General features: G+C 47.1%; 1 protein-coding gene across 12 annotated transcripts in view; it reads right to left on the reverse strand.

Moving 5' to 3' along the window:
* TIAM2 (TIAM Rac1 associated GEF 2) overlaps positions 1–26042 on the reverse strand; it is a 239226-nt gene that overhangs the window by 14372 nt on the left and 198812 nt on the right. For 11 of the 12 annotated variants that reach the window (XR_007470439.1, XR_007470442.1, XR_007470441.1 and 8 more), the window contains 4 exons: positions 7239–7418; positions 4526–4594; positions 3863–3988; positions 2898–3006 (listed from right to left, as the gene is read on the reverse strand). Coding sequence is in view for 5 of the 12 variants with exons in the window: in XM_049695169.1 (XP_049551126.1) it covers positions 2898–3006; positions 3863–3988; positions 4526–4594; positions 7239–7418 (484 nt within the window). In the remaining 7 variants the exon portion in view is untranslated. The remainder of the gene's footprint in view (positions 1–2897; positions 3007–3862; positions 3989–4525; positions 4595–7238; positions 7419–26042) is intronic. The other variant, XM_049695172.1, reaches the window with a different exon arrangement.

Below are 26042 nucleotides of genomic sequence, written 5' to 3' on the forward strand. Positions count from 1 at the left end.
GCTGTTGGAGTTCAGCCAATTTGGATGAAAACAAATCTTTATTTGGGGTTTTGTACAAAGGTAAAATGGAACTTGTAGGAGATGCAGTACCATTCTGAATGTGGCTACTACACAAAGTGGATGGGGAGATGATCCTTCATCTTCGTGGCAAAGAAGGAACTGAGCAAACCATTGGTATGCTTTTAATTTACTACACTGTCGATAAGAAGGTGTTCATGGGAGGAAACTAGTTCCTTCTGGTTTAAAGAACTAGAGGAGACAGATTGGGCTCTGTCTTGTTGGCCTGAAGCACTCCAAGACTTCCCTTTTTCAACTTGAGCCTGTTCTAGGATTTAAACCAAATGGCAGAACTGCATCAGTGGACCTGGCTAAACACTGTCGGTGTCTGGATGAAGCCTACGCTCCCTCCACGACAGTACAGAGAGGCCATTCCCCACTTCTGAAAAAGAAACACGGAAGAGCAAACTCCGGATTCTTTATGGCAATGCCATCAAGGAGCGTTTGATGACAGACAGAAAGGGCTTGGAACGTAGCTTGGCTCCTACTTCCCTGCTGACACAACTAAAAAAGTTCCAATGCAGAATCCCCTCCAACACTCGCCGTCGTCACGCAAGACAGCCCTGATTCACCGGGCAAATCATAACGGGAGTGACTACACGAGGCCAACCCTAACTGTGAAGAAGGCATTCAAGTCCTGGGGAAGTCACTTTTTATCCTGGGAATTTGTAACAGTTTAAGCTTCAGTAGGTTCAGATCCTACTTCCAGGTACACTTGAGAAAACGCAGGTAGCCTGGCGAGCTTCCCTGGAGACGGTTCAGGTGACCTTCAATAGGATTGCATGTATTTTCATAAGACGCCTTCCACTGTAGGACCCATGCAGAACAGGAGCAACCCCTGGGGACCTGTATTTGTTTGATGTTCTCCGTGCAGGTTGAATTACTGCTGCTCATGACCTTGAGCTTAAAGGCCTCCTCTCATCTCTGCCCCAGAAATGAGAATTCCAAAGAATGGGATAGAAAAATATCTTCTGAAAGAGACAAATCCGAGAATTCTAATCTCATACCTAAAGAGGTGTGTGATGACTGAAAGAAGCCTTTGGTAATAACAAAACCTCAGTTGAGCATTGCTAGTTTAGGGTGTGCTAAAGGAAATGTTCACATATTGAGGTCTGGGGAAGTCATTCTGGCCTATACACGAGTTAACTTTAATGTAAAAAACAGCCTGTTCGTGGCCTTTCAAACATACACTGTACATCTGCTTTAATTATTAAAGAAAAGGGTGCGTTGACCAGAAGTAAAGAATGTCCATGTTAAAATTAAAGATGAAATGCCTCCCTTCCTGGGACGCCAATGCTGGTCCTCCTTCCATGATAAGACTTCCTTCCCAGGTGCCAAGGCCATACTGTCTGGCTGTGTACGTGCTGATCTGGTTTTCCTGAAATCTGGAAGGAATGCATCCCTGACTTGTTCGATGTTCTTTGTTCTGACAAGACATGAAACTGTGCTGACAGCCCTGCTTCTCCAGAGCAGATCCTCAGAGGAATCAGAGAAGCTGTCTTCTGGGCAGTACTCCTCAGTCTGGCTCAAATAAAACTCTTTTCTATTCCTATTACAGACTGTTTATTATTTTTGTCAACAGGTTATTACAGGAATAGCTTAAACACTGGGTTGATGACAACAGTGATGGTGACTGTGGCACAAAAACTCCCTCCAACACCCCTACACCTGGAGAAGGTCACTGCTAACATCAAATCTCTGACTGCGCTTCCCAGGACGGGCTGACTGGCCGGCCCGTCACTGAAAGCCCAGGCAGATCAACGTGTTGGCCACCTGCCCCCAAGCTGACCCGCTGCAAGTCGGCGGCCAAAGCTCAGGCATCTCGCCAGCTCCACAGAGTAACGTTTGCTGTTGACATGAAGGGGACGAGCAATGCAGGTGGGTCACCCAGGTCCACTTGGACTTCAGAAAAATAAAAATGTTCAATTAAAGTCAATAAAATAAAATAAGACGATAACGATGTGGAGAGACGAAAGGTACTTCAGTGACAGAACGTGGCCTGCGACAAGCGCCCAGTTCACCGAAGAGGCTTTAATTTTAGTTAACACACTTCTTGTGAGTTTGGTGGTTGCTGTTTGGTGGTGGTTTTCTGCAGTGGATCCTCGGGCTTAAGAAGAAGGTTAACAGGAAGGAAAGAAGGGAATTCCCTGGTGGCGCAGTGGTTAAGAATCCGCATGCCAATACAGAGCACACTGGTTCGAGCCCTGGTCCGGGAAGATCCCACATGCCGCGGAGCAACTAAGCCTGTGCGCCACAACAACTGAGCCTGCGCTCTAGAGCCCGCGAGCCACACCTACTGAAGCCCATCCTCCGCAACAAGAGAGGCCCCGGTCGCCACAACTAGACAGCCCGTGCGCAGCAATGAAGACCCAACACAGCCAAAAATAAAAATAAATTAATTAATTTTAAAAAGAAAGAAAGAAAGAAAATGGCATACATTGCTTCCTACCCCCTCCAGCGGCTTATACGGTTGGTTAAAAGTTTTTAGAACAAGGCATTTGGTGAAAAAAGAATCCAGATGCAATTTAACAGCAAAGTGACACATGGCAGAGCAACATCTCTGCTGTTCGGTACACACGTTCACTGTCACCAGTACACTGAAATAAACTGAAAACTTCATGTTTGTCAACTTCAAGGCCAACAATGGAGCATAATCCGTTAAAATTACACTTATCCCTACTTGACGAATACAAATTTACTCTTTTTAAAATATATATATTTATTTATTTGGCTGCACTGGGTCTTTAGTTGCAGCACGCGGGAACTTCGTTGCTGCGTGTGGGATTTTATTAACAATTACAATTTCAAAAGTATAGCTATAAAAGGTATGAGCAACTTACCCCTCTCTAGAACCTTCTGTACTTTAATATGATTAGCACAGAATCCGCTATAGAGTTTAAAGTGGTCCGCGTAATAAAGGAAAGAGCCTCCGAGGGAAAACAGTAGTTTCTAGAAGGAAAGAGGAAAAGTTACATCAGGCGTGGTTTAATCAGTGTCTGTCTGCTGGCTCTGGCATGGTGTCTGACCGCTTTGCTGTCTCCATGGCATTTGTCTTTCGGACACCAGAGCACTAATGCCTCGGGGAAGGCACTGACTAAAAGCAGCCCCGGGCGGCCCCCTTTGCCCAGTAGGTGGAGAACAGCCCGGGCGTCCCTCTAGCACAGCTTCAGTTTGATTGAAAAGTTTCTGGCAGCAGAGCCTATTGACACAGTGCGCAATCAGGGACAAGAAAGAAAGTTCTATAAAAAATACGTCTGACACAGTGGGATATAAATAATCTGAGAGGCTAATTAATAAAGCTGACTCTGCATTACTTGGGACGAATGATGCTTGCTGTGTACTTTCTTGGTCCCTTTCTACTGCCTTCCGCCTGTCCTTCCCTGGAGGGACCTCTTGCCAGTCACCAATGGCCACACTGGAGACAGGGCTCCATAGAAGAGGAGGGTCTCTCAGAGCCAGTGAAAACCTAGGTCACATGACCACAGAGATGCAGAATCAGAGGCAGTAGGTGCTCTTGCCTCAGAAGCAATCGCCCTACAGATCCTTCTGTAGAGCTGAGTAAGGAGCGTGCGTGTCAACAGCAGGCAGACTCCATAAAAGCTGTGCTGCCCAGACGTCTGAGTCGCAGAGCATTTACTCTAGGGAGGCACGGAGCCTTCTTTTACCACCTGCCAGAGGAAAGCCATGCAATGAGAGCGCTAAACTTACCTTTTCAATAGTCAAGGGACAACACTATCTCTTCAAAGGGAGAACTTTGCACTGTTCCCACCTATGTTTGCTTTAAACCTAAGTCTAAAATACTTACTCTGAACTGCGAGGGGGTTTCAAGTATGTTAAAGTCAGCCGATGCTGAAATCCCATCCTCCAGAGTCTCCAGAAATACCTTTTGAAAGTCAAGCATCTCTGGCAAACTTCCAAAAAGTGACTCCATCTGTGTACGTGAGGATCAGAATTCGAAGAGAGGGTGTTAGCGACGGCGACCCAGATACCACTCTACGTCCCAGACGCACACATGAACCACAAGTCATTCACCAAGAAGGAGACAGAAGTGCAGCCTTTAAAGAAGATGGCATATTCAGTAGGGGACATAGCTCACACACAGAGACTTTGACTGCCCCGGTCCCTGTAATACTAAAATAATTGGAAGTGGGTGTCAAGTTTTCAGAATTCAAACGGGGGGGAAAATGGAAAGAACTAATTACTGTGATTTAACATTAAAAAGCCATGTATTAAAAAGTAATGTGGGGGACACCTTCTACTACAAAAGGGGCACGGTCATTTATAACTCCTGCCACTGTGTTTCACGGGATGGAGGCCACATAAATGGCTTTGAAGGAGGTGACGCTTGGGTCTCTCTGAAGATCCGAAGTCTCAAATGTTCTTTGCGGATCAGCAGATAAAATCTAGGTCCGCTAAAAGGCAAACTGAGACTAACCTATGGGTCAGCGGACGAAGGGAAGGTATTTACCTCATCCTGGGTAAGAAAGGTCTCACTTTGAAGTGGTTCCAGGTATAAGTCAAAGAGGCAGCTCAGATCCTGAAAGACAGAAGAGAGTCTTTAACCCTTAAGTCTCCAAAATACCCAAGCGTTTCCAGCAGCCCGGGCTGCAGCTCAGACTCGCATTAGGAACAATGAAGTTTATGTCTGGTTGAAACGCTTGGCCCTGCAAGTGGTGGTTCCTGCTCAGCTAATTCAGAGAGGTTAACAACACAGTACGACCAGCATCTGGACTCCACATTTTTCTTTATAGCTCGATCGCCTACTCTGCGTATTTGAATATCTCAGTGGCAGAACCAGGACCTTTCTTTCGGCTGCTGCAGCAGGAACACTCATTTCCCTTCAGAGAAGGGAGTTCTGGCCAGGTACCTCTGTCAGGTGTGGCCACATCCGCTGGCCGACCTGGCTTCCTTCTCTGCCTCAAAGAGCAAGGCGACAGCTCCAGCGTGGACGGCTGAGCTGACACGGACAGGACAAGATCCGGAGAGCTCTTCGGCTTTGGGGCTGACGCATGAGCAGAATTTCAAACTCCCACGCTCAAATGCAAGAAGACATTTCTGAAGATGAGCAGTCATCATGTTTACAGTCTAGGCCATCTTTGAATCTCCAGTAAACTGGGCTCCAACAGTACAGAATAGGGGGAGTTGACTGTATTTACAAAACTCTTTAGATAAAGGTTTTTTTAAAATAATTTGAAGCCAAGATCAGGATATAGTTTAGTGATAGAAAAGAGTTCTTTTTCTTGTTTCATTTATTCCAAAGAATTTTGAGTCCCAAACTATGAGAAGTAGGTAACTACGTCTGCCTCCTTTTACAGTGGAGAAATCCAGCTCTGGAGAGCCTGGTCAAGCCAGAAGCCTCCACAGCCTTGTGGTGTAGGTCCTGAGAGCAAGCAGACAGGCCTGTGACACTGAGTGCTTCACAGTCAAATCCGCCCTGGCCTTCCCAACCTCCCCAGACCCCACGGCGGCCGCTGCAGAGCAGGGAGAGGTGAGAAGTCACCGAGTCTTATCTCAGGGAACACATGAATGCTCAAAACGCCAAGTCACGTGCAGAGGGTCCAGGTTACAAAACAAGTAAAAGTCCACGTTGAATGTCAGCAACAAAAAGAAATTAAAAAATGAAAAAGGGGTGTGTGTGTGTGAGTGTGAGAGAGAGAGAGAGAGAGAATCACCATAGGCACCAGGCACTGGTTATTTTGTCAGAGGCAGAGGTGGGCTGTGGTCACTCCCTGAGCCGGTCACTGCCATCCAGGAGCAGTGACACACTGAGGGAGGCCTCGCTGAGCCGCGGAGCCAGAGCTGCAACACGGGGGCCCCAAGGAGACAGGGCAGGGCTCTCGCAGAGAGAAGGGAGAGCCATCCTTTGTATGCACTTCGCCCAGAGCATCCATCTGTCCTAGACCAGCGTCACGATGCAGTGACCCTCCCGTTCAAAGTGGTCTAACAGTAAAATATAACGACAGCAGTGACAAAAATAAAAAGGGACTTGGATTCCGCTCTCAACTATGCCCTCAACCCTGCAGGTGAGAACACCATGGCCATCACCAAGCTGCCACGGCGCACAGAGCTGCTGGGCAAGGTCACTGTCGGAAGCCCCTGGATGTTCACTTCATCTCCCCACATCCGATACAGGAAAAGACACAGTGGGAAATGAAATGGAACTGCTGTCTCTGCAGTTTTCCTTTCTCCCCTGCGGGACCAAAAGAAGAGGCTATGGGTAATTCTCCTGGGCTGCCTGTGAATGAGGCTTTCGGCAAAGTTCAGATAAAATGACAGTGATGTTAATGAAAGGGGAAGCTCAGGTAAGTCTTGTGGAGAAAGAAGGTGAGAGCTCTGTGTGTGTGTGTGCGCGCGCGTGTGTGTGTGTGTGCGCGCGCGCGCGCACGCACACACCAAGGCTTAATTCACGGACACAGTGTGTTAGAGCTAGAACAAGAACACCCCTGTCTCAGACCCCAGTTGAGGGGCTTGGAGGGAGCTGCCCAAGGCCACTGCAGAAGGTGAAGGCAAGGCCAGGCCTGGATGCTCAGCTCCCACACTGCTGCCAGCAATTGGCTGATGAGATGAGTTTAAAACCATTCCAAACCGTCAGCAAATACTTAAAAGCAAAAGAACTCTGTCTTCCCAGGCACCTGCATTTTTTGTAAAATGCTTCTCAAACTACTAACTGAAGCCTCTGAGATGAATAAATGAACTCCCCGGGTAGTGAAAGGTACGGCCGCTGCCCTGTGTGATGGCTGGGGACGCCTGCGAGATGCCCGGCACCCCCACCGCGGGGCTCTGTCCTGCGTGGTGACCGCCTGCACTCCGGAGCCCATCCCAGCAGCTGCTTGCAGACAAGCTGTTCCCTGGTTCCTCAACACCTAAAGTGATCTCCATTCCCCCTTCCCCTAAACCGGTACAGGCTCCCTTCCCACAGATTGCAAATGGCAAACCAGAACATCTGTTTCCATAGTGAAAGCTACCTCGGTAACAAAACGACCGGGGAATCTAATTTTTGCAAGCCCTCTCAGCCCTTCCATCCTCTCGCCCTCCCCTTCAGCAACTCGCCACTTCAGGGAGCAGGCATCTCCCTCGTGAGTGGCAGGGTCCCCGGCAGATACCTGGAGACCCCTGCCAACATACATACAACTGGCTGTCACAGGAGGGGAGCAGGAAATTGTGACAGCATCTTCTGTTACCTTCACATAGGACTTCTCTGTGTCCATGAGCTCCTGGATGACTTTTCGGAGGCGATCTGCATCCGAGAGGTGGCGAGCCAGCGGCCTCGGAGGCGGGTCCTGACTCTCCCTTGGTCCTTCCATGCCGTTGGTCTGGGTGTCGTTATAACTCCTACAGAGCGCGGCGATCTGCTCAGCACTCTGGGAGGGAACAAGAGGCACAGGACGTTCTCCATCATTATCAACAGCCCACCGAAGACACAGGGGCTCCCTCTTTGCCCAGCGCCCTCTCAGGAGTCTCGCGAGGCATTCATCTAGGGCATCCGGCTTCATTCATCTCAAGCGACGCTGGCTACCATTCAAGGTTCTGGTCGTGAAGATATGAACTTACACTTGTTCAGTACTTACCCATGATGCTTTTTCGCTTTCACAGTAGCTGTCTGACAGATGCTTCTTTAGTGCTGAGACTAGAGAATAAGGCAGAGCTAACCCTCTGCAATACGGCTGAGGTTGCTCTAAAATCAAGGTCATGGCTCTGTGGAAGCACAATGAGAGACAGACTCATCCGGTCCACTCTGTCCCCTCAATGGCTGGCCTAACAGAGTTCAGTTCTCACACTAAACGGCCCGGAGAGACTCAGGAACGGGGCAGCAGGGCAGCAGTTTTAGGATGGCCTGACCACAAGGGCCTTAGATCTGCCCCTAAACCCAGCCCTGGAGCTCTGCAGCCTCAGGCCAAGTAGCGGCATTAGGAGTGAGAGTGTGAGCCGCTGCATCAGCTAGGAATGGCAGTAGAGGGCAGGATGTGTAGGAAAGATAAGGTCCCCACGCCGAAGGGGTGCAGAGCCCGGGGAGCAGATGACACGGGAAGCCTGGCGAGGCTCCGTGGGAACCTTCGCGGAGGAGGGAGACTTGAGCAGCTTCTGAGCGGGAAGCAGATGTGTCAGACCCAGGACGTGGGGGCACGGAGGGTTCTCATGCCAGGTAGTGGGAACAGAATCACACACGTTAAATGGCAAGAAGGAGCGGGAACGTCTGCGGGGGTGAACAGCCTTCTGTGCAAGTTCCTGCTCAGACTTAAGCACGGCATGAAAAGCCTTCTCCAGGGGAACCCATGTGTACACTCCTGCCTCAGGCTGACGCTTTGAGGTCTCAAATGTGCCTCCTCCTCTATGCCTCTACCTGCCTGGAGCACCATCAGATTACACTCAAAGTATCTTTCTTATTCCTCTTTCTTTCCATTCCTCCCACACACAAGCTCCAGCCCATCTTACCACCCAGCAGCCCGTAAGCCAGCCAAGGGCAGGGTCCTGCCTTTCTCCGTCGTCGCCCCCAAGTGCTCAGTGCTGAGTCCACCTCTGGTGCACCGACGTGATTACTGAATAACAGAGCAGCTTAGTCCCGACACGAATGGCCAATATCCATCCATCTCTGGCAACTTTCTGTCCCTCAACTAAAACTCTCCTTTCTTCAGCTAGATGTCTCCATGCCTGATGTCCATCACGCTGTCTCGGGTCGAAAGCTGCCCCAGTCAGAAGCACCTCTTCATTCTCACTGAATTCATTTTCTTTGCCTGGATATTTCAGGACGGTAACAAGCCACACAGCACATTGGTCAACCTCAGCGGCCAACCTGTTACAAAGCTGCCACCTGACACACCGCAGTGCCTCCCTTCTCCTCTCCTCCTCTGTTCTACGCCCCACCTGCCTTTCCTCAACACGGTGTCGTCATATGATGGGAGCAGACGACACTGACACTTGGCATTGATGTTCTGGCTAGACTTTCAATTCAATCTGGTGGGAACCAATTGCTCTGCCTCCAAAGAAACAGAAACCAGCCCCTGCACGAGGAGATAAGACCTGCCAAGAAACACCAAAGCGCAGCCTATGGCAGACTGGAAACCAACACGAGCCTGTGTGGAACAAACGAGAAATGTGACACACGTTAGACGAATGGGAGCATCATGTTGGAACAGGCTGTCTGGAAGGCTTCAGTGAAGAGTGGATTGTAACTGGTCCTGGAAGGAGCGTGTACCAAGGGAGAACCACGGAATGAGCCAAAGGCGGCGGGTGGAGGGAGGTGGTGGTGGCGGAGGGATAAGCCCAGTAACATAAAGAGCCCAACTCAAGGCGGGGGGTGAGAGCGGGGCCCCCGCAGATGTCTACGATGAGAACTCCCAGACTGCTGGCCTATTTCATATAACTGCTTCTCCTGTATTTTGGCGTTAATCTTGGTGCAAAAGTTAAATCAACCATGTAACAGATACTAAACCTCCAACTAGACACACAGACACATCTGAAGTGATTTACTTCTAAAACAGTTGAAGCATGTGTAAGCACTAATGGTCCTCCTTAAGTACACATATTATCCCCTTGTTTTTATCCTTAACTATAACACTAGCATATTGCTGGTAATGCCTATCAGAAGATGTTCACTCAGAGTAAACTTTCAAAGAACAAGGAAACAGACATGGGGCTTCCCTGGTGGTGCAGTGGTTAAGAATCCGCCTGCCAATGCAGGGGACACAGGTTCGAGCCCTGGTCCAGGGAGATCCCACACGCCGCGGAGCAACTAAGCCCATGCGCCACAACTACTGAGCCTGTGAGCTAGAGCCCATGAGCCACAACTACTGAGCCTGCGCTCTACAGCCCGTGCTCCGCAACGAGGGAAGCCACTGCAGTGGGAAGCCTGCAATGAAGAGTAGCCCCCGCTTGCCACAACTAGAGAAAGCCCGCGCGCAGCAACGAAGACCCAATGCAGCCAAAAATAAATATTAAATAAATTAATTTTAAAAAAGAAAACACGTGGATCTTAAAGCACCAATTAGAATGCAACGTGACCTATCAAAATGTCTCATAACATGTTTGAAACAACCAAATCTCATGATTCATTATTGAAGAAACTCCAAACTGTTCGGTCTTACCCTAGAAGCCTGACGACACAGCAAAAGCCAAACAGAGCAGTGCAGCCAAAAGGTGGCTTTCCTTCTCTTCCAGGACATGAGCCTCACGATGGAGCACAAGGGAACATCACCAAACCAGCCCCAATTCTGTCCTCCTCTTCCTGCTTCCCACGAAGCAGGTGACTTCAAGCCAGGTCACACGTTTGCTCTCTGGGAGGGGCTATTAAAAAACACCCACAGCTGGACCACCTGAATCAGAATCTTTGGGGCCCCAGGTATGCTGCTGTGTGACTCACATGAGAACTACTGGTCTACCCATCAGTAGAGCGAGCATTCTGCCTGCGGTTTCTGGGAGGATCATGTTGTCCCCAGGGTCTGCACCACAGGATGGCCACGTAAAAGGTGTGTGGACTGAGCTCACGAGATAAAGAGGAAATAGGCAGAATCACACCTGTGCGCCTGGTGTTCTGGGTTTGGCTTCACTCACGGTCCAACAGCCCAAGATAATAATACTGAGACTCAAACTTACTTATTTGAAATCTCTATACTGGTATTTGCACCACAAGCTCAGACAATACAATTTTGCAATCCTGAAAAACAACGGTTTCCAGGGCTGCAGAATCCACATTAATAGCTCACATACACTGTATAAAATAAGATCTGACAAAATGCACCATAAGTGAAACGGCAGCTGGTGAGATGCAGCTTTGCCTTGCTGGGATGTCAAAAATCACACCTAACAATGCAGTGTTAAAATAACGAGATTTTAAAAATAAAGTATCTTGCCATTTTAGAAAATCAGAATTCATGTTGAGAACGCTTCTGGTAAGATTAAGTTGGAAAAGTAAATGTTAGCTGAGAGTTTCACGGCAAATGCACTTTTGAAGGTAGGGCTCATAATGAAGTGCTCAAGTGCTACACAGTCACCGTAGCTGCTGTCTAGGGAAGGTTGTGAGGATTACCTGGGATCCAACAGGGCAGAGCCACTAAAAGGAGAAGAGTAACTGTACCTACGTCTTTAGATCGTATCTGAAAGAGTCACTTGGTTGGTTATATTTCATTTCCTCCGTTCTTAGCAATGGTTATAAAATTGAACTGCTAAAGGTAGAATTCTGGGTGTATCTGATAAGCAGTTTCTAGGAACAGCGACTATTTCGGTTGGGCTATTTTCACACGTACGCGTGGTGATGGAGGTGAAAAGCACAGACAAGATTGAGAGGAACCGAGTTCCAGCCCTGGCCCTGCCCACAGTCCTCCATGCGAGCTGGGCAAGACTCATTGCTGCACCTTCAATTTCCTTATTGATGAGACAGAGGAAGCATTACCTAGCCCATCAGGTAACCCCTCAAATTGCCATTTGGACCACGGAGAAAGGGGAACTTGGATTTGTTGAGCACTTGCTGTACACGAGACAAACTCAGGGGGCGGTGTTCTCCTAGAACTATCAGGCATTCGGTCCTGACGATGAGACCGGCTGAGACTACAGGTGCCGAGTGCGAAGGCAGCACCTGATGGAACAGGATCCTCCTACTCTCGAGCTGTCTGCACGGTGCCGACCACTTCCTTGGTATCTGGCAGAGCACGGGCGAAACAGGCTTGCTTCTCTGTGCCTCTGCTCACAGTGCCGTCGGGGCTCTCCCGGCCCCAGGAGAATCCAGACACACCCCAGGCGTGCCCGGGGTGCAGCCACCGGCCTCTGGAGGCCATCTCTGCTCAGGGAAGCAAAGGCGGCTCCCCACATCTGCACACAACTGTGACTTCTGTTAGGCTAATCCCCGCTCCCCTCCATCCCCAGGGATGCTGCTTGTAAAAGCAAGAGACAGATGTTGACAAATCAGGGCTGGGCGTGCGTGCGGATTCAGCAGCCAGTGTGTGCCTGTGCAGAACAAAATCCACACTGGAACCTGAAACTCAGACTGGTATTTCCCAGTTCGTAGTGATCAATGCTCAGAACCTTGGGTTCATTGGGGGCCTTGCCTTTTATAAGAAAGCATGAAACAGATCTTTTCCTCATGAATTCATTTTTAAAATTTAATGAAAACAGGGCTTCCCTGGTTGAGAGCCCGCCTGCCGATGCAGGGGACGCGGGTTCGTGCCCCGGTCCGGGAGGATCCCACATGCCGCGGGCCGGCTGGGCCCGTGAGCCGTGGCCGCTGAGCCTGCGCGTCCGGAGCCTGTGCTCCGCAACGGGAGAGGCCACAGCAGTGAGAGGCCCGCGTACCGCAAAAAAAAAAAAAATTTAATGAAAACAGATTTCCCTAAAACTATGCTATATGAAAAAGTAGTGATATTGACCCACAAAATTTTTTTTCAGGCATTTCAGTTTTCACTAAGGCTGATCCCTGCTTGAAAGTGATTTGATCTCATTTATAGATGAGGACATCTCACTCAAGACCTCTGAATTCAAAGTCACACTTCCGTGTTCTCACCAAAAACAAACAAAACGTAACTATGTGAGGTGACGGGTGTGTTAATTAACCTGACCGTGATAAACATCACAACGTATACGTATATCAAATCAAGTTGTACACCTTAAATATATATAATTTTTAATTGTCAACTATACCTTGATAAAGTTGGCAGGGAAAGACATCTAAAACAGAGTTATCTTTGTTTCTGTGTCTTAAACGTGTGAATACGGACACCTGCTTCCCTGTAATTAGGGCTGCAATGTGTCTCTTTTTCGGGAGCCCCATTTCTTGGGGGTGGCAATGAAACTGCTCAGGATGACCAAGCGCCCTGCCCCGGATTCTCTTTGGAGGAAGGCGGGGGCTGAGCCTTTTTCTGAAACAAGCTTGGAATCCCGTAGGCGACCCTTTTAACCTCCATTTGGCTCAATACTTTTCATCTGAAGCATCAAGCTCCTCCTGGCCTGGGTTAGTTAAGATCTGCTCCCCTGAGCGTAACTACTCTGATGTTTGCTTTGCTCTTCTCTGAAGACACTGCTACCTGAGGCTTTTCAATTTCCCTGTGGGTTTTGAAACCTAAGCTGGGGTAAGTACATCACATTATCCAGAACTATTCCCGGACGACGACTGAGGTTTCGTAGCTACTCCGTGAAATATCAGTGCCCACCAGGAGCCCTGCGCCTCGTCAGCGGCTCAGCTCTGCCCCGCCTTTCCGGGCTCAGTTTGCAATCCTGTCCTCACTGAGGAGCCTCGGGTACTGCAGACTCTTTTGTCAAAGGCATCTGTTGTCTGACTTGGATTCCAAAAACACTTTCAGCTGAAGAAAAACGGTTTAAAAGTGCTGCATAATTTGCGGGTAATAGTTTGCAGGGAAATGCTGAAAGGTAAATGACAGCGTTTGCAGTGTGCTCGACTTTTGAATCCCTGGCTTAGAGGAAAAGGAGGTTAACTCAGAGGGGAGGTCAGTAATGGACCCGGCCAAGACACGGACCTAGAAGGGAGGATACCCCATACTGCTTGGTTAACTGGTCCTACACAGTATGTGACCCCCAGCTGCCACCCATGTCCTCCTCTCCCTCCGTCACACAGACCAGCTCTTCCCGCTGGGCCACTGACGGGGATGGAAGCCCGGGCTGGGTCACGTCTGCAGAGGCTCATCCTACCAGGATACCAATCAGAAGAACCAGATTCTACTATTTCTACCATCCCTAGAAAGAATGCTGGAAAAAAAAAATAAAAAGCTGTAGGCCCTGGGCAAACAGTCAGTTGTCCTCGGGGACAGTCTAGGCCTGGAAAGGTGTGGTTGCATGGTGTGTGCTCAGCTGTGCTCATACAGATCCCCCAGTTCACTGTCCAGGGCATGAGAAGTCACGTCAGTAAATCACCGCAGAGTGCAGCTACGGAGTCAGGGGTCACAACCTAGCAAATTAAGTCAGAAACGCTCCCTTTGGTGGGGAAAAAAAAAAACAACTAAAAATTGTACAAAGGACTTTTTCTCCATTGACTCTGTAATCCATTAAAGTCTCTAACTTACAGAAAGATCTGACATTATCCCCAAATGTTCCCAGCAGAGGGAATCCAGAAGGAACACCAAGGGTTAATGGCTTCCCCGGAAAGGCTAACGGGCAGAGAGACAGACGATGGGCTGGATTCCAGGTAAGCTGGATCGCCCACGTACAGGTCCAGCCACAGACACCCCGTGCTGCCCCACCTCTGCCAGGTCAGGATTCCTAGCCTACACTCTGCTCCGCGCTCAGAGGCGGCTGGCCGGGCCCACGGGCTAGGTGAGAGGGTCTGGTCTATCCTAGGGGGTCTCAGCAGAGGGGGAGGGAAGAGGCGGGGAAGAGGGTCGTATTCACGACCTTGGCAGGGTGAAGGGGAGGCTACAGACAGACGCAAGATGATGATTTTTCTACCTGGGGATAGTCATTCACTTTATAGTGACACAATCCTTGGATTAAAAACTCTAGAGAAATGGCCTGAGATGTTCTTATACTTAACAAAATGGTACAAGAAGAATGAGAAAATGCTCATAATCTTTGTTTTCTAGACCAGACAGTTCTACTTCCAAAGGCAGAATGGAAATTAAAAGATGTAAAATTAAAATGTAAACGTATCAGATGAGAGTTCTTATTTTATGTTGAAAGGCAAAGATTAACCTAAATTATGGTACAAAAATGCAATGAAATCTATGCAGCAATTACCAATGATGGGAGAAATCGGCATCTGTTGACCAAAAAAGGACATGATTTATTGGAAAGGGAAGAAGGTAGGTCTGAATTTTGGAAAGTAACTTTTATGTATATCTACTGCATGTAAACATATGTGCATAGATTTTTCTAATGGGATAATATATATCATAAATGCGGTGGTTAACACTGCATTTCAAGTTATTTTCATTTTAATCTTTGGCTTATCTATATCTTCTCATTTTTTATAGTGGTTTAATTTTTAAAAGAAATTTCTTAACGGAATCCTTTCCTGATGCTTTACAAAAACGATTTGAGGCAGAGGCAGCCTATTTCTAGGAGGACACAGTGATGGACGAGACTGACAGTCCTTGGGCTCACAGCTCCCAGAGTTCAGCTGGGAAGACAAACTGGCAGCGAGTCAGTCAAGGTCGATCGGTGCCCAAAGCAGCGCAGGGGCCTGGGAACAGAACAGGGTGACTTTCTGTGGTCGGAGCACGGTCAGGGAAAGCAAGGTGGAAGCTAGGATGGACTCAAGGGAAACAAAGTCACCCACCCTAAGCAAAGTTTGGGGCTGGGGAGGGGGCCAAGAACTGAAGGCCAGCCCAGCCATGGCCCATGGCCAAGTCAGGTCACATGGGGAGACGGGGCAGGAGACAGAGGTGGAGGCCTTGCTCTCGGGGGAGGGGAGCGGCAGAGGAAACCCACTTGGAGTGTGTGCCGGGCTCGCGGGCCACCCTTAGGTACACACCTTATAGCAGGTGGCAGGGTGAGTAGCTGGGATAGCATTAGAGAGGGTGGGGTGTGCACCTGTCACGTGAGCTCTGTCCTGTCATTGCCCCCCATGAGTGTGAAGCTCACCTTCACTAAGGGCCTCAGCGCATGCTCTGGGCGAAGCTTTCTGAGACAGTTACTTTTTCCAAGACAGGAGACTTGAACACACAGGTTCTAGAGTGACCACCCTGGCCACGGCGATCACCAGTCCTGACGCACTCCTCCCTGACCTAGTTTGCTCACCTATAAAGCAGGGACCGTGTTTCAAAGGGTCGTTGAGAGGATTTAATGAGGTGAAACATGTAAAACTACTTAGCACAGTGCAAGGGATCAACAGAGGCCAGGGGCTCCATAAAAGTTATAATATGCACAGGGAGTTTAATTTTCCAAGTTCTGTTGTTTTTACAAGTGTAGAAGGAGACATTTCCTCTGAGTTCCCTGAAGGAAGGGCCAGAGAAATCAAATTCCATTTATTTACTAACTTTTCTTTGAGCACCTCCTCCATGCCAGGCTCTGTTCTAGGTGCTGGAGATGAAGCTTGCATACAAAAGAGGAAAACTCTGACCTTCATGTAAGACTATCAGGTGGAGTGAGAGGAAGGGCAGAGAGAGGCAACAAGGACACGGACGGATGACAGAAAGTGGAGCCCACAGCATCTGGACAGAGGCATAGGGCTCTGGGGAAAGCCGCAACCAGAGGAGGCTATGGGGGGCCGGTGGGACGGGCTGCAGCCTCACCAGGTGGGCAGAGAAGGAGACGAACTTCACCTTTGGAGAGCGGCCGTGCAGAGAGGACGCAGCGTTTGAGAAGGCAGAGGGCACCTGTGTGTACCAAGCAGGAAGCGCCCGTCCTCAGGAGACACACCCCCGGGAAGGCAGGTCCGAGCTGTGTGCCCGGAGGTGGGGAAGCACCACGTGTGTGGCTCCGTGGCTCCCAGGCCAGAGTCACGCCCTCGGGGAGCGAGCCATCGATCCAGAGCCCGTGTGAAACAGGCCTGCTGCCTGCCTTCTGCTCAGTTTCCTTATTTAACTGGAGTTTGGTCTCAATTCAGGGATGAATAAGATACGGTCTTTCAGCCAAGGATGTTTCAAGGGCTAGGGCAGCGTTTCTACACGAGCAGCCTCTTCTTTCACATAAAGTATCGGGTGTTTCAATATCACTCGTATGTAATTCACAAGAATCGGCTCAGCCTATCTACCAGGTCCTATGCCAGGTACCGTGTTCTCTTTTTCCCACTTTTCACCCAGAAAGAAAGATACGGCTTCCTTCTGATGTGCAGTCAAACCTGCGCATCAGGGAAGATGCGTGTGGGCCAGAATTTTTCCTTGACTTCTGAGCGCAAAAATGGTATAAAAGAGACTCTTATGACCCCACCCTGAAACAAGCAGGTGAGCTAAGGGCGGACCATCAGAGCAGGAGTTAGCAAACTACAGCTTTCAGGCCAAACCCAGCCTGCCTGTTGTCCTTGTGGATAAAGTTTTATTAGAACTCAGCCACGCTCACGCATCTGCCTATGGTCTATGGCTGCTTCCGCACTGACACGCAGAGGTAAGTGGTTGCCAGAGTCTATAATATTTACTACCTGGCCCTTCACAGGAGACGTCTGCCAGTCCCTGATAAAGAGCTGAGCCCAACCAAAAAAGATGTCTCTTTTGAAATTCAGTCTGAATTAAAACTTGAAATAATCTATAAAACTTTATTCTAAAGTTTTCAGTGAGTAAAATGTATATTTAAAAAATGACTTCTGGGCTTCCCTGGTGGCGCAGTGGTTGGGAGTCCGCCTGCCGATGCAGGGGACACGGGTTCGTGCCCCGGTCCGGGAGGATCCCGCATGCCGCGAGGCCCACGTACCACAAAAAAAAAAAAAAAGACTTCTACATGTCAATTGTCTACAGACTCCGGATGACATCTTAATTCCAACAAGATATAAACCATTTTATGTCATATGCTTTCAACTGTGTCAAAAGCCAAACAAAACAACACCTGTGTGCTCACCTGGCTCAGATCCAGGGCTCAGAGAAATGACTCAAATTCTCTGTAACAGTTTTTGCTTTCTTTTGTGTTGCTTTTTGATGCGTGGGAGAATTCAGTTTGCTTTTCCTGTGACTTGGCGCATTAAGGTCTATTGTGATTATACCATTTAACATTCATTCTAAATACGTTTATCTAGGTCAAGAAGTCTCTAAACCAGTATCTTTCAACTCACGGTTTGGAAAACATATACTTGCCTATCTACGACTTCTCTGTCTTATCCTCATTCACTTTCCTATCCATAGGTATTTATCTCAGGTCTTAGCTCCCTCTTAATTCTCTTCCTTTGGTTTTCTCTCACAGCCTACTTTTGTTCTGATAATCACATAAATTAGTTTAAACTTGTGTATTTACAGTAACTCTCCCTTCAGTGGTTTATGTTTTCATTGAACCCTATTATTCTAGTTGGTTTTGTTTATTGCCGATTTTTCCAAACACACCATTTCTATTCAAGAGTTGTGCCTCTAACTTTATTCTTGGCGATTGATAATATATTATTGAGCAGTTTTTGCAGCAAAAGTCTTTAAGTGCTACATATTCTGAGAATTTACTGAGCTGAGAATTTTTTCTATCTTCGTCACTGTATTTGAAGAGAAAATGTGTCAATAACACCACCAATTGTAATCAAATTCTGGAGAGACTAGAGCTTTGAAAAATCTTTGTTAGCCTCCAATTTCCTGGGCAGGTAGAGTCTCTACTATAAACAGAAGACTGAGGACGACACAGTTGAATCCTGGATGGGGGGCCCCGCACGCTGAGGTTCAAAGCTCAGGCTGTGTATGACTCTGCCTAGGACAGCTCTGCCCACCTACCTAAGCCCGGACTGTCCCCCAGCTGAGTCTTCTCTCTTTGCCCTGGTACCTTGAGAACTATATTTTCTTTCTCGTTGTAATCTACAAGGGTTCCTGGTTGCCTTACCTAGAAAACCAAAAAGCAGGGCAACACCTGCTTCCCAGCTGCAGACCAAGCCCTCAGCCCTGGGAGCAGTTCTAAGATTCTCAGAAAACTACAATTCAGTTTCCCCTACCCCAGTTCTCTGATGATACTCCTTGGGCACCTTAGATCAGCTTCCAGCTTCAGTCGTAGAGTTACATCTCAGCTGGCTCTAAACAGTTGGCCTGGTCTACCTTCTTGTGGAACATAAGCCAGGGGCCTCCACACCCTCACAGACTTCCCTGACCCGTAGGGAAGTGGGGATGGTGGGGGGCTTCACGGCACCACAGGCTAATACCGTCATCTTGTTATCTGCCCTTCGTTGCTCTAAACGCATGTAACCCCACCAGTGTCCCAAGTCTTCTTATTAAATATCATTATTGTTGCCATATAATAATTTTATCTTAAGAAATATTTTTGTAGGAATCCACAAGATAGACACTACTAGGACACGTTTACTGTTGTTAAAAGGTGCCCTTTCTTTCCTGCAATGTTTCTCCCAATACCAAAGAAAGAGAGCAGGAATAAAAGGAATCCAAATCGGAAAAGAAGAAGTAAAGCTGTCACTGTTTGCAGATGACATGATACTATACATACAGAATCCCAAAGATGCTACCAGAAAACTACTAGAGCTAATCAATGAATCTGGTAAAGTAGCAGGATACAAAATTAATGCACAGAAATCTCTGGCATTCCTATACACTAATGATGAAAAATGTGAAAATGAAATTAAGAAAACACTCCCATTTACCATTGCAACAAAAAGAATAAAATATCTAGGAATAAACCTACCTAAGGAGACAAAAGACCTGTATGCAGAAAATTATAAGACACTGATGAAAGAAATTAAAGATGATACAAACAGATGGAGAGATAGACCATGTTCTTGGATTGGAAGTATCAACATTGTGAAAATGACTCTACTACCCAAAGCAATCTACAGATTCAATGCAATCCCTATCAAACTACCACTGGCATTTTTCACAGACTAGAACAAAAAATTTCACAATTTGTATGGAAACAAAAAAGACCCCGAATAGCCAAAGCAATCTTGAGAATGAAAAATGGAGCTGGAGGAATCAGGCTCCCTGACTTGAGACTATACTACAAAGCTACAGTAATCAAGACAGTATGGTACTGGCACAAAAACAGGAATATAGATCAATGGAACAGGACAGAAAGCCCAGAGATAAACCCACGCATATATGGTCATCTTATCTTTGATAAAGGATGCAAGAATATACAGTGGAGAAAAGACAGCCTCTTCAATAAGTGGTGCTGGGAAAACTGGACAGGTACATGTAAAAGTATGAGATTAGAACACTCCCTAACACCAAACACAAAAATAAGCTCAAAATGGATTAAAGATCTAAATGTAAGGCCAGAAACTATCAAACTCTAGAGGAAAACACAGGCAGAACACTCTATGACATAAATCACAGCAAGATCCTTTTTGACCCACCTCCTAGAGTAATGGAAAGAAAAACAAAAATAAACAACTGGGACCTAATGAAACTTCAAAGCTTTTGCACAGCAAAGGGAACCATAAACAAGACCAAAAGACAACCCTCAGAATGGGAGAAAATATTTGCAAATGAAGCAACTGACAAAGGATTACTCTCCCAAATTTACAAGCAGCTCATGCAGCTCAATAACATAAAAACAAACAACCCAATCCAAAAATGGGCAGAAGACCTAAATAGACATTTCTCCAAAGAAGATATACAGACTGCCAACAAACACATGAAAGAATGCTCAATATCATTAATCATTAGAGAAATGCAAATCAAAACTACAATGAGATATCATCTCACACCGGTCAGAATGGCCATCATCAAAAAATCTAGAAACAATAAATGCTGGAGAGGGTGTGGAGAAAAGGGAACCCTCTTGCACTGCTGGTGGGAATGTAAATTGATGCAGCCACTATGGAGAACAGTATGGAGGTTCCTTAAAAAACTACAAATAGAACTACCATACGACCCAGCAATCCTACTACTGGGCATATACCCTGAGAAAACCATAATTCAAAAAGAGTCATGTACCAAAATGTTCATTACAGCTCTATTTACAATAGAGATGGAAGCAACCTAAGTGTCCATCATCGGATGAATGGATAAAGAAGATGTGGCACATATATACAATGGAATATTACTCAGCCATAAAACGAAACGAAATTGAGTTATTTGTAGTGAGGTGGATGGACCTAGAGTCAGTCATACAGAGCGAAGTAAGTCAGAAAGAGAAAAACAAATACCGTATGCTAACACATATATATATGGAATCTAAGGAAAAAAAAAAAGGTCATGAAGAACCTAGGGATAAGATGGGAATAAAGACACAGACCCACTGGAGAATGGACTTGAGGATGTGGGGAGGGGCAAGGATAAGCTGTGACAAAGTGAGAGAGTGGCATGGACATATATACACTACCAAACGTAAAACAGATAGCTAGTGGGAAGCAGCCACATAGCACAGGGAGATCAGCTCGGTGCTTTGTGACCACCTAGAGGGGTGGGATAGGGATGGTGGGAGGGAGGGAGATGCAAGAGGGAAGAGATATGGGAACATATGTATAACTGACTCACTTTGTTATAAAGCAGAAACTAACACACCATTGTAAAGCAATTATACTCCAATAAAGATGTTAAAACAAATACAAATCAAGTGTTTTCTTTAACCCTTTGGGAATGGGATTTTTTGGGGGGAGGTCTACATAAATCCTACAAGGAGTGAGCTCCCATGGAAAACCTAACATTAAAAGGTATGTTCACATCAGGAAAGTTATAAATTTATGAAGAAATGTTCTCTAGGCATTACTGACAAAAATTATAATTCAATATTACTAGACCCTCTGCTCTATGCAGATATACCCAGGGTGGGACTCTCAGCTACCAATGCACTGAAGATCCAGGAAGAAGACACCCAACCAGCTCCGGGAGAGAAGAGCAATTCTGTTCAGATATAAGTGGTCTTCTCCAGTATCGCTGTACTTTTGTGTACCCCCAACATACAGTTTTAAATGTTCTTTTTTAAAAGACCAGTATCTACTAGTTATACTGTATTATTTTAATGTTAAGGTTATTATATAGTGACAGATTTTAAAACATGAATTTTATCTATTGAAAAACAAGTTGGAGGTGAAAATATTCACATATGGCCTGCACCTAGTACAAAACTACACTCCAAATTATCAAACTAATCACTAGTCAGATGCAACTATCAGATATTAGTACTTGGTAGTCTGGGACTTGAGAACTTTTCTGCAACAGATTTCAAATTTGTTGACAATAGCAACTCCACAAATTTCATTATAGCTCTATGAAACAGATTCTTTAAAGGCCAAAACAAAAGAAACAAAACAACAACAAAATAACACATGTACATTGCTTAACCACGTCTGTAAATTCAGCTAAAGAATCAAAAAGCTGTGTCCGGATTTCTAACATCATACCCGCAACTGAACAGAGTTGCTCTGCCTTTAAGTCAAGTACATGTCTCTGGTATTTAAATGCACCGTTGTGCATGTGGTTTCCCCCTTTCCTCTATAATCAGCACCACATTCTCCTTACTGGTCAGATGGGTGGAGTGGAAAGAATGGACTTTAGCATCCAGCAGAGCTGGCTGTGAACGCTGCCCCACCACTGACCGGACCATCAGTTAGCTTCTCCCATCTCAGTTCTCTCACACTGAAAGGGGCTCGTGATATCTACTCAATAGGGCTGCTGGGGAGAAAATGGGGTTTTCATGAGATGCTGTATATAAAATTCACAGTGCACGCTAAGGGCTGAGCATCACATGCTAAGGGCAGCTTGCAAAGTCCTTTCACTTCCATGGAACTGTCATGGCAATATAATCCCATTCTTTTTTAGTGAGTAAGGATATAAGGGCCTCAGAAGGTGAGGTGACTTTCCTAAAGTCCACTAACCAGTGAGAGTGAGCGAGGCTCCCGGCACCCAGGGCCACCTCCTGCCTGGTCCAGCAAGTTAAGCGGTAAACCTCTACTCTTCAAATTAGTACAGCAGGGGATGAAACCCTTCTAGTGAATCCTCTTATTTTTCTTACGTATCTCACCCTCCTAATGTGAACTGCAAATGTGCGGTTTGGGATAGCCTTGGCCGTGGGGATGATCAGTCAACTGAAGGTGACAGCAATGCTCAACCCCTAAGGAAGGAGGCACAAAACACGCAGCACGCTTGCCTCTACCCCGTAACCACTGTCCAGAAGAAACCAAGCCATGGCTGCCCTCACTGGGACAGGTAGACGGGCACCTGCTCTGACCTGGAGTAATGCAGGGAGCCTTTTTCCCCGCCTGAACTTACAAATTCTTAAAGAACTTCCCTGAGCATTTCGACTTTACCATTTACCATCTCCAGCTGCCACTGAGAAGCAGAGCTGTCATGGATGCCCAGCAAACCGAGGTGGCCACCTAGACAGATCGGCACATAGGACCCCCGCTGCAGCTTCAGGAAGACGGCAGCCCACCCTCCTCCCCATGCCCTCTTGAGGCTGGTACCTTTGGGACAGCTTAACAGTTACACTGACTTCCAGTGAGTTCTGCTCCACGAGGTTTCATGGACCAGGACGCCCCACAGTCACTTATGAAGACTGTCACGGGGTTAGGGACAAAGGGTCCAGGTGCTACGATTTGTCTGAAACACACCACACCCACTTCGTGCATATAAAGGCCTGGATTTTCAGTTCTAATATTCAGCTGAAAGTAACGTTTGGAATTTGGTTTCAAAAAAAATTGCAGGGCTTCCCTGGTGGCGCAGTGGTTGAGAGTCCGCCTGCCGATGCAGGGGACACGGGTTCGTGCCCCGGTCTGGGAAGATCCCACATGCCGCGGAGCGGCTGGGCCCGTGAGCCATGGCCGCTGAGCCTGCGCGTCCGGAGCCTGTGCTCCGCCACGGGAGAGGCCACAGCAGTGAGAGGCCCGTGTATCTCAAAAAAAAAAAAAAAAAAAAAAAAATTGCAGCTTTGGGGAGAAAAAAAATCATAACAGTATGAAAAAAATCAAATTATTGTTAAAATCCCGACAGCCTTAATTGGGTGTGGGTATTGCCAAGCACTACCTATCTGCCTTGAGTGAGCACAGGTACAACCTGCGTGGCCCCTGACTTGTGGTTTTAGTTAAATGTTTTTGCTGGATTTCAGCAATGTGATAGTCCAGTCTGTTACATTACTCTGCATTGCTTCTTACTGACGGGGGGTGGGGGGGGTCTCAAAATAATCACCTCATACGAAAAGTGCCCACAGCATACACATTTATCTGAGACTTTACCACCAACCCATCTCTAAAATTTAACATTAACTAAATAACAGAAAGGAAGTAATAACAGTTAAACTAGGACAACAACCATGTTCAATAAATGGTTTGGCAATTCTGATCAAGCTTCTAGAAAATAGCAAACCAATAAATACAAAGTAACCAAAGCCATGCTTCCCTGGGGTTAGGAGAACAGTTGATGACCTAGGGAAGGGGTGCACAGACAGACATACCCTCAAGTAAAACTGAAATACATCAGAGACAACGTGACCATGACACAATGTAAATTTACAACTTTTTTGCATAAGAATCCCTTTGCTATACACCTGAAACTAACACGGCATTGTAAGTCAACTATACTTCAGTAAAAAAACAAACAAAAACATCTTTTTTTTTTTAAAGGCTCAGACATAGAAGACTGTTTTTAAATCTCACCTGAAGTTACTGGTTGGATAATCAGCCTTTCCATCTTGGAAACTCATCTATAAAAGCACGACATACAAGATCTCGCAAGGCTACCGAGGGGAGAGCAGAGCATGCCCGGGCCCATCCTGATGCCCATCCTGATGCCTGGAACCCCCAGGCCATGGGGCCGGGCCAGCCGTCTCATCCGACTATCCTTTATTTTGTGACTGTATGAACCGAGAAGGGAATGGATTCTAGAACATTCCAAAGCCAGCTCAGAGCAGCTTGAGAGGTGGAAGACGGCAGGACTCCTCAAGCTATGTGACACTTGTGGCTTCTAAGCACTTAGAACGAAACCCCCAGCCTGTGCCAGTGCCTGAGCAGTTGCACATGGAAGGGCTTCCTCATCTGACATCCGTTTTCTGAAAACACAAGAGAACTTAGGTGGCAGCCAAGGATCTGAGAGCGTGAGGGAAGGTGAGCCACGGGGGCGAGGGGGGCACTGGGGGCTGAACCAACAAAATAAGAGAGAAGGAGGTGGCGACGAGCAAAACAGTGAAGTGGAGAAAAGAACTGGGGGGGTGCCTGTAAAAACACACCTCCCATTTTCTCCAGTCTCCCATGTTAGTGACAAATACATTTTTCTTAGCCATTTAAAAACATTTTTTATTTTGAAATAATATGAGACTTACAGAAGAGTCGTAAAGGACAGAGAGTTCCTGTATTATCTTTCCGTCAGTTTCCCCTAATGCTAACATCTTATGCGGCAAATACAGTTTCTGTTGTCCTGTTCTTCATGCTATTATCAAGAACCGCAGGAGACTGATTTACAAAACTAATAACCCTTCCTCACTCTCAGCAGGTGGAAGCCGGGATCTGGGTGAAACGACTAACGACTGCTGTGTGAAGGGCTCCCGGGCAGAGCCCCCCGTCTCCCCAGCTCCCCTCGGCCAGCCGCCCAGCCCCAAGGAGGGTGGCACAGAAATCTACTCAAAGAGGAGAGCGCGGGGGAAACGCCAAATGACTCGGAACAACTTCTCAGAATTTTTTTCTCTTTTTAAAAGTGAAAGCGGCTACCCCGTGGGGCTGGGACATTATCAAAAGGTGAGAATCTGCTATGAGTCATGAAAATCACAAAGAAGCCCTCAGGCTCAAGTACACCTTCACTGACCCAGCACCATCAGAGGGTTCTTCGACTGCCGTCTCTACGTACACAGAACACTGAAAGGACTATCTCAGAGCTCTCAGCGACAGCTAACAGCTGACAGCACCTTTGTGAAGGAGATGTTAGTAAAGGAATGAACAAGCAGTGTGATGCTACCCCTATTCTTGGCAGATACTACAGAGAAGATGGATAAAGATTCCTGGTGCCCAAGCAGTGGCCGCCAGAATTAGACTGTAACCATGGCTGTAAATCCTTCCAAAGAAAGGGACGGAGTGAGCAGCAGCTAAGACTCAGCTCACCTGCTGATGTGGAAGCGGCCGGGGTGATGCTCTCAGAAGAGAAACACAGGGGCTGCCTGATCAGCCCCAGACTGAGCATGTAGACCACCCCTCCTGGTCCTCAGACGGCGGCTCATTTTACAAAAATGAGTTTTCCACAATTTTGCTTTGGAATCAAAATTTAAACTCGTGTCCCCCCCCCAAATCACTTCTTTTTCACTAATTACAGAAAATAAAACTTTCTGAAATGCTCTGACAGCAGCACACAGTGTTACAGTTGGTGTTAACCATCTAGGGATGTCTGCCCACCGCCACCAATATGGCCTCCTTGTCTCAGCTTAGCAGTGTTTTGCCATCTAGGGAGGGGCTGTTATGTATCTGATGGTCCTCGATCTCCTAGCACGTTAAAAGAATCAAGCACTGATAGCCAACCCCACCCAACCAAGTAGACTTGAAGATGAAAACAAAGTTC

This window comes from Orcinus orca, chromosome 12 (genome assembly GCF_937001465.1).
Source record: "Orcinus orca chromosome 12, mOrcOrc1.1, whole genome shotgun sequence".
NCBI lineage: Eukaryota > Metazoa > Chordata > Mammalia > Artiodactyla > Delphinidae > Orcinus > Orcinus orca.